At 38.4% G+C, this 8,809-nt stretch overlaps 1 protein-coding gene across 1 annotated transcript in view; it reads left to right on the plus strand.

Annotated features, from left to right (window-relative positions):
- The window catches only part of BMX (BMX non-receptor tyrosine kinase), a 29,040-nt gene extending 22,657 nt beyond the window's left edge, over positions 1 to 6,383 (plus strand). Inside the window, exons 13-17 of the mRNA XM_027778994.2 lie at positions 139 to 355; positions 2,085 to 2,149; positions 3,082 to 3,200; positions 5,148 to 5,305; positions 6,309 to 6,383. Coding sequence (XP_027634795.2) covers positions 139 to 355; positions 2,085 to 2,149; positions 3,082 to 3,200; positions 5,148 to 5,305; positions 6,309 to 6,383 — 634 coding nt within the window. The remainder of the gene's footprint in view (positions 1 to 138; positions 356 to 2,084; positions 2,150 to 3,081; positions 3,201 to 5,147; positions 5,306 to 6,308) is intronic.
- Positions 6,384 to 8,809: the final 2,426 nt, after the last annotated feature.

The raw sequence follows: 8,809 nt of genomic DNA on the forward strand, positions 1-8,809 counted from the left end.
ATTTGAAGTCTAAGATGGGACAGTATCCAGTTTCAGTAATTTCTTTCAGTACGTTGTATTGACATTTGAAGAACATAACACAGAAATGCACAATAATCTCCATTTATTCTTACATTAAATTTTTTTTCTCTATTTCAGGAAATTTAATTATCCCAAACTTGTTAGACTGTACGGTGTATGCTCAAAATTGTATCCCATCTATCTAGTGACAGAATACATGGCTAATGGCTGTTTGCTTAGCTACCTAAGGAGTCATGGGAAGGAACTACAACCCCTTCAGCTTCTGGAAATATGTTATGATGTTTGTGATGCTATGGCATTTCTGGAGAGCTGTCAGTTCATACACAGAGATTTGGTAAGCTATGCCACAGGAGAAGTAGAACAGGGAAGGTGGGAAGATGACCTAACGCTAGGCAGTCCTGCCCTCAGGATCAGCCACAGCTCCCCTGGCTCTGTTGGCACTCACCCTAAAAAACATTGTGGTCTGCTGAACAGACTCTTAGCTGGCTCAGTACAAGGCAGGTCTGGATGAGCAGCACTAACGCCACAAGAAAAACAGCACTGCCCATAGGCTAGTTTGCTTTGCCTCAGAGCTGAGCTGACAGGTCTACAGCACCGCATGCAGTGCTGCCTGCACGTATGGGCTCTAGCCTCAAGGATTTGTGGACCACCTGGCAGCACAGATGTGCAATTGTAAAATCAGTCCACTGAAGTAAAGAGTTCTGTCCAATGATGCTGTAGTCCTCCAGAAGAAAGAGATGTAACATTAAGGATCTGGGTCACTTATAGATCATTTTTAATGAGTTAAGGATTTATCTAATTGGGACTATTTCTCTTTAAAACAAGTGTAGACCCTGCTAGGATAAACTGGAATGTATTTGGGTGTATTATTAGCAGGAACAGAACTTGAAAGTCTAGTCTGCAGCTGCCCAGCCCTTTTAAATACATTTATCTGCCAGTTTTCAAGCAAGTATTTCAAGCTGCTTTTGATGAGGGGACCAGTCCTTTCAAGGACTTGTACCTAAGGTTTATACAAAATTTAGCTTTCAAGATTGCTGGCATTCTTTGGAGAAATAAGCTGTTATTTCATTGGCATATTAAAAATTAAGCTGGCCAAATTTCTGGTGCACTGTGCTTCAGAATCAGTAGCAGTATTTTGCTTTGTAACTGTAGACAAAAAAATGTTGGAAGGTTTGTGACAATTTCTGTTACAGACTTGCTTTATTTTCCAATAGAGGTGCAGTGTCCTCAGGTAGCATTTTAAATGTCTTCTTGATGACATTATTTGACAATTCAAAGAATTGTCTTTATGTGTAAACAAAGTTGTTAAATCCATACCTCAGCAATTTTCACACCCTGATTCAAAAATCAGGAATATCAGACAACTTAAGTAGCAGAAATTGAGTTGTAAATGTAAAGTCAGTTTCCTGAAAACTGGATGTGCACCATGGGAAAACAGAAATAAAAGCTGAGCCTGATTTCAAGTTGAAAACTGTAAATGCAAACTGTATCACAAAAATGAATAAGCATGCAGGCAGAGAATACAGCCTTAGATAAATGTTCTCAAGTGATCACTGGCAGAACTAGGTTTATATTGAACTTTTCATAAATCAAGCTATTTAAATCACCTTTCATTGCTCCACTTTGTTTATAGTGCATTGGGAATAATCCAATCAATGTTTTTCACTTTTTGATGCCTCCGTAAATTCTGAGACTACTGAAAAGGACCCTAGAGTAGAACACCATTTGAAAGACAGGGTTTAGTTTCTGGCTCTGTCGCTGTTTTTGTAAGGGAATGTGGGTTTCTCAATTCTGTTTCCTCATCGCTCAATGCCCTTCTTTGTAAAGCTAGAATAATGGTAAAAAATGTTTTTCAGTCAATAGTAAAAAAAAAAACCCACAAACAAATAAGAAAGCTACTTACTGTTCCCTTACAGTTCCAAACGTAATTTCTTCAAAGAATGTCATTATTCATTGAAATGTTAGAGGACAGAAATTATTATTAGCAAATTACCAAGACATGATGTTATTTGCTCCTCTTTGCATTTTTTCTACTCATGTCTTTTCTCATTTCTCTACTGAAGGCTGCTAGGAACTGTTTGGTTGACAGCAATCTTACTGTGAAAGTATCTGACTTTGGGATGACCAGGTAAGCAAAAGAATGGGGTGCCTTGTGATGCTATGATGTTAGTGTACATATAGTTTACTGGCATTGATCATCTAGCATTTGGCTCTTAGGAAAGATAAGCCACACGGTGTGATGTAGCTCTTTGTGTCTCCTGTCCATTAATGATCATAAGCCATTATGGGGTTGGAATAAATTCATTCTGCTGCCTCAAAAAAATAAGGATTAAAGGCCAATCACAGCTGAGAGATTTCACTAGTCATGTTTGTTAAAGAAACCTCAGTGTTTACCTTGGGTGCAAGATTTTCACCTAATTTGAGGGCCAAACGTCTTAATCAGCAGCCTCAATGGAGAGAAGTTGGAGAGGATGAGGAGCCTAGAGAACATGTCCTCTGAGAAGAGGCTGAGGGAGCAGGCTGCTTAATCTGGTGAAGAGGAGGCTAAGAGGAGATCTACAAACTGCCTATAGCTACTTACAGCTACAAAGCTGATGGAGACACATAAGTCTTATCAGTGCCAGATGATATAACAGTAGATATCGGCCACATACCGTAGCTCGGGAAGTTCCAGCTGGACAGTAACAGAAGGTGGCTTTTTCCCCAGGAAGGCGGTGGAACAGCAAAACATGCCAGTCAGGCAGACTATGAGATTGCAACCTTTGGAGGCTTCTAAGACTTGGCTACAGAGAGCTGTGGCTGACGTGTTGGGAGTAATTCTATTTGAGCTGGAGGCTGGGCTAGATGGCCTTACAACAGGCATTTCTATGATTCTGCATTATTTCTCTAAGCTTATAGCAATGATCTATTCTGTAGATTATAGCTAATGCCTCTATCGGGCATCCTTTGGGAATCTGGGATTCTGCCAAGGCTTTTCTTAGGAACTTTGTGATGTACAAGGAAGAAACAGTAAATAGTATTTCACTGTAACTCGGTCACAACCAAGTTCTTGCCTTGTAGGTATGTTCTGGATGACCTGTATGTAAGTTCACTAGGAACCAAGTTTCTGGTGAAGTGGTCAGCACCAGAAGTTTTTCATTATGCGAAATTTAGCAGCAAGTCAGATGTATGGGCCTTTGGTATGTATGGAATTTGACATATAAATATGCATGCATATATGCCTTTACGTTTGGATTACCTCAGCTTACTAAACAGAAATGCTAGAGATTTACACACTGAAGGAATGTAAAAAGGAGTTATAGCTTGCGTTCTTATCTAGTGTTTTTATGCATCCAAACCCTATCCTCTCTGAATTATTTTAGCCCTACAGTTTTCCTTTTAGGTACATAGAAACTCTGCCTGCTCCCCATTTGCTATGTATATGTTTAATATGGAAAAGTAAACTGTTGGCAGTGGAGATCAGATGGTATCTTTGGCGTATCTAGACCATAAATCAGCGCTGCCCAGGTCAAAAGAGCTTTTCAGTTAGTCATGGAGGTCAGAGTAGACTCTATGCATAAGCCACTTGTGGAAGAGAGTCAGTGTGAGCTGGAACTGGTATCTCAGCAAGAATAAGATGTGCTTGCAGATCACTTTCTACCCAGGAATTTCAAACATTTTAACTTCTCCTTCCGTGGTTTTCAAGATATGATTTACAAATCCACGGAGTGTGTTCAGTGTTTCTAAAAGTCTGCAAAAGGTGTCAAAGGAAAGCAAGCCTTTTGTGAACAGGCTTAAATTCCACATACATGGGTTTGCTCCTCCAGTAGGAAAATTTTGGCAGCTGTCAAGATGATGAAAGATTGGCAACGCACTGCTCTTGACATTGAACAGTGGTGAATAAAGCAGACGGAAGTGTTTCCAGTTGCTGGGCTTCTTATCTTTAACTTCAGCTAGTCTCCCAATATTAACGACTCTGCCAGAGAGCAGCTAATTTATGCCCTTTACAAGTTGTTCATAACATATATGATTAAATCAGAAGTTGGATTTTCTAGTGATACATTTTCTTTTTGCTCTTATTGATGAAATTCTGGCTCCAGGCTTTATTGTTGTTAACTTCAATATTGGCATTAACTTCAGTGAGGAACATTATTTTTCCTTAGAAGTTCTTTTCTCATTTTAACACTATCCATTGATGTAGTGGAAGCAAGGGAAGAGTGGGATCCATCAGTTCTTGTTTGGTTGTTTTTAACTGATGAGTCTTTAAAGGGTTAAAGAACTGAACTGATGTATTCCTATCCCAAAAGCAGAAGTCAGAGAAAAAATAATCTTGTTTTTTAATGTTCTCATCGGGGAAAGCTGGGATTCAGGTACCATTTTATTCTGATCCCGCTGTGATGCTACAATGCTCCAGTCTTCAAGCTGGAGGGAAGTCAGATACAATTAATTTCTTTCTCAAAACCAACCACTACTGCCAGAATTATGTATTATTGTGAAATAAATATTTCACAGTATTTTTTTTTACTTTATGGTTGGCATGATTATCACATATGTTCAGTTACAACAAAAATTGTTTCTTGCAAAGCTATCATGATGAATTAATGATTATGATATTATCCAGTGTTTCTGTTGCTTCAGTATAACCCAGTCTTTATAGGTATGTGTAGCTGACACTATAAACTGTTCAGAAATCTTTCTGACACCAGAGGAGTATATGTCCCACTCACTTAAAAAAAACAGTAAAAATCTTATTATTCTCTAAAAACGTAGATACCTATAACCGTCATTTTGTTTTTCCTTCCCTCTCTCACACATACTTATATAAGGGGATGTTTGTATATATTTCGTGAAAAAAAATCAGTCCATGGATAGCTATGTCTTGGACTTTCTCCATCATTGTCCACATTAAATATATTTATAACTAACTTTATCATCAGAATTTCCCTTCTTCTGCAGTAGGTGTTGGTTTACATTTAGGTACAGAATGACGCTTGTCAGTCATCTCTGTGCTTCCCTTTGGACAATATTCTCTGTAAGGAGTTTGATAGGTTATATGTTGCATATATGTCTTATTCCAGGAAAAAAGGTTTATCTTGCATGTATTGAGTTTCATTTCTTGTCTTCTATTGTTGCAAATATTTCTGCAGGTATCTTAATGTGGGAAGTGTTCACTTTGGGAAAGCAGCCCTATGAGCTTTATGATGACATGCAGGTGATTGAGAAAGTTTCTCAAGGATACAGACTTTATAGACCACAACTAGTTTCAGACATCATCTACCAGATAATGTACAACTGCTGGCATGAGGTATTTATATCTGCACACACAAACTGGAAAAAGAAAAAAACAGGAGTCGCTACGAGTCCCTGTTGATAGCTGTATTAGTGCTCATAGTGGAAAATATCCCTTATAAAAGCCATTGCTTGTATGTAGTACATTCTATACAGCAGTCTAGTTCAGGACATTGTTAGTACAGGAAACAGGGCATAAAGGAAGATTGGCTCCCTTCTTTTCAGAACCATGTATTTAAGCAAATAACCGTAAAATACCCTTCAACAAATTGACAAAATATACAGGATGAGATTCTTCTCACCTAATATTTATGGTTTCAAATTTGGGTGCTGAACTAAACTAATTGTCTAAATTTCTTCCATGATGACAGGACCATTACTGGTACCTCTCCATTGTCATTCATCCTTTTTATGTCAGTCACCACAGAATAAAAGATATCTGCTTTCCTATATAGAGATCTTAAACAGCAAACATGGATGAGACCTCTACCTTTTTAGCTAGCAAAAGTTGTGTGAAATAACCCCACCTTTAGAATGAGAGGGATGTGTTACCCTATCTGTGAGTCTTCTAGGAATTATAAGTCAAATGCTGATGATGCTCATTTTATCTTGAGAGACCTGCATCTTCTGTGCCAAGAATTATCCTGATTTATTGTTCCTCTTCATCTAAAATTTAGTAACCTGTCTGTGGAGCATGACTTGTTTCTCACCAACAACAAAGAACTGTTGGATATATTATTGGTGATACCATGAAATGACAGTTATGTTTGGGGGTTTATTTTAATATAATTGTCAGAGAAAAATAACTTGTATTTGAGGACATGTTAATGCAAAGAAAGAAGATCAAACTATCATATGATAAGATAGATAGAAAAAGTAACTTTAATTTTCTTTGCCTCACAATCATCACTGCCTCTACTAATTTCTGCATGCTAAATACAAAAAAAACTAATGCAAATTACAGTTCCTGAATGACTTCAAACTTAAATAACCATACCCATCATCTTTGCTTCATTTAGCTACCAGAAAAGCGCCCTGCCTTTTATCAGCTCTTATCATTTTTTGAGGCACTGAGGGAAGATAACAGAGCTTGAAAAGGAAGATTCAGAAACAGATGACTGTGCACACTGGTTCCATATCACCTGTCTTCTGCACAAGAGCTAAATCTGAAACCTGCCTGACATTAGACACCCCTATTATTCTGTATATATTCGTGTTCTTCTCATTTAATCAGGGAGTTGACCAAGAAGCATGTGGAGAAAGCCTTTGTGACACTCTGTGGGTGACAGAATTTTGAAGGATACTGTGGAAGAATATAATTAATTTTGTTAGCATTGTCTCAAAAGACTTCTCAGACACTGAGATATGTATACCAATTGTGTACCACAGTACTTCCAAGCTGTCATTATTTAGCCTTAAATGGAAATGTAAAGAGGGAAATGTATGCTTGTTAGGTTTTCTGGTTATCATAATTTATCTGAACATGTTTTTCTTTGTAATCACTTGAAGCTGATGCCTGCAGCCAAATTTAGAACTGCTACAAGTGACAGTAGCACAAATAGTTATAGTCTTGCTTTCAATTACCTTGAAATTACTACTGGTAAAATATTACATCAGTTTGCTTACCAGTACTATTGACTTTAGTTTTGGCCCTAAGGGTATAGATTTGATTTGGAATTTTTTCTAAGCTAAATATCTAAGATATTTTCAACTTAGCAATGTATGAGGTGTTAACTAAAGTGTTACTGCTTACTGCTACAGATAAAGATAGAGCAAAAAAGTTTTATGCAGAAATTCATAGTCATTGCAATAGTAAATGGTAAATTTGCTGATCTCTATAAAATCTGGAAAGCAAACATTTGAAGAGAACTGAAAATGCTATTAATATAATTGCTTATCCAAATATTTTACTACTGAGGAGCTGGAATTCAGCTCCTTATGTTAATGTTTAAATAAGAACACCCAGTTTTCAAATGTGCATAGCATCACACAAATTAGGACTAACTGCAGTAAGTCTAGAGATACCAAACACATCTGAAGCTACTTAACTATAGCAGAGGTGTCTAAACTTAGACACTGACATTTGTAAAATTCTGATCTAATATGTAGGAAATAAAAGGGATTTAAATTAAAATAAGGTCTGAGAAAACCCTCTCCTCTCTCCTTGTATTTGAGCTAGTTCCATGTGTGATGCCTCTAAGTGTCCAAGTGATGTCTGCTTGCCCTTTCCCCAGTAGAGCTGGCCCAGCCCTAGCATGGACATCTCTGAAGCTCCAGTTTGAGCTCACCTGAACCTAAGGCATTAAAAATGTAGAGTGCAAATGTGGGGAGAGGGGAAGAAATGAAGGTCTCTGGCCAGCCAGAAGCTCCAGCGCCTGTGCTTGCTGGTGTTGCCTAGTCCCTGCATTGGAAGCTGGCTAGAATAATGCATCCCTGTCTGTATGGGGAGCTGTGCACGTTTGAGGGGAAGCATCGTTTGGGGTCATGCAAATGACTGTGGGGATCTACACAGGCCTGGGGGGCCATGGGAGGCTGCACATGAGGGAGGCGTAGGACATGGTATGATGCTGCCTGTACATCAAGCTGTGCCAAGGTGTGTGATCCAGAGGAAGGGTCAGGAAGGAATGCTGACAGATAAAATACGAGACGAGGGTGAAGAGGAGGATGGGTGGACCACCCCCCAGCACAGAGGGAGTGAGGTATTGTTGGGGCTAATGCATGCAGTTAATTTTTTTTAATATAAACATTGTCTTTTTATTTCTGTTCTTCAAACATCCTGCTATATTTTTTAATGGCTTTATGAGTTGATAATTCTGAATGGTGGTGTGGGTTTTTTGTTGTTTTTGATTCACAGCACAGCTTTTAAAATTAATTGCTTTGAAATAAAAGCTTTGCCTTAATGGAAATGTTAATCTCAATAACAGATCTGAAGATGGCTGGCATGACTAATTGCATTATTTGACAGTTTCCAGCTTTGCCTTTCCCTTTTTCTGTTATTGCACAGTAAGTGGGAAGACCACATTATTTGAATTATTTATCTTAAAAGTTCAGCTAAAGTACTAAGGTTTGGGGATGTTATGGCAATGGGATATGTGGTGTGGTTAGGCAACTTAAAGAAAAATTATTTTCATTCCTTTACATTCCTTTCTAGTTTGCAGTTGATCAGAATCATCTGCCTACCATTTTGAACCGTCTCATCTAAGGGTCTTGTCTATTAAATAGCAAGTAAGCGCGGAACATTAGCAAATAGTGCCCACAAAGTCCAGCTGTATGTTTTCAGATATATCTGACATTTTCTACAGTTTCTGATCATTTTGGAGGCCCATGAGTTTAAGAGCCTGTGCATTTGCTGACCGTTTTTCATGCAGGCTCATGTTTGCTGCTGGCTCAGAATGCAGAACTGAGTAGACGCTTTGTGCCTTTCAGAGACCCTGGTGTGTACAGAACAACTGCACTGGCATGGTGGCAAGTATGGCACAGGACCTACAAGACACAGATTTATAGAAATGCTGCCTAGAAG

Source organism: Falco peregrinus, chromosome 4 (assembly GCF_023634155.1).
Source record: "Falco peregrinus isolate bFalPer1 chromosome 4, bFalPer1.pri, whole genome shotgun sequence".
Classification (NCBI taxonomy): domain Eukaryota; kingdom Metazoa; phylum Chordata; class Aves; order Falconiformes; family Falconidae; genus Falco; species Falco peregrinus.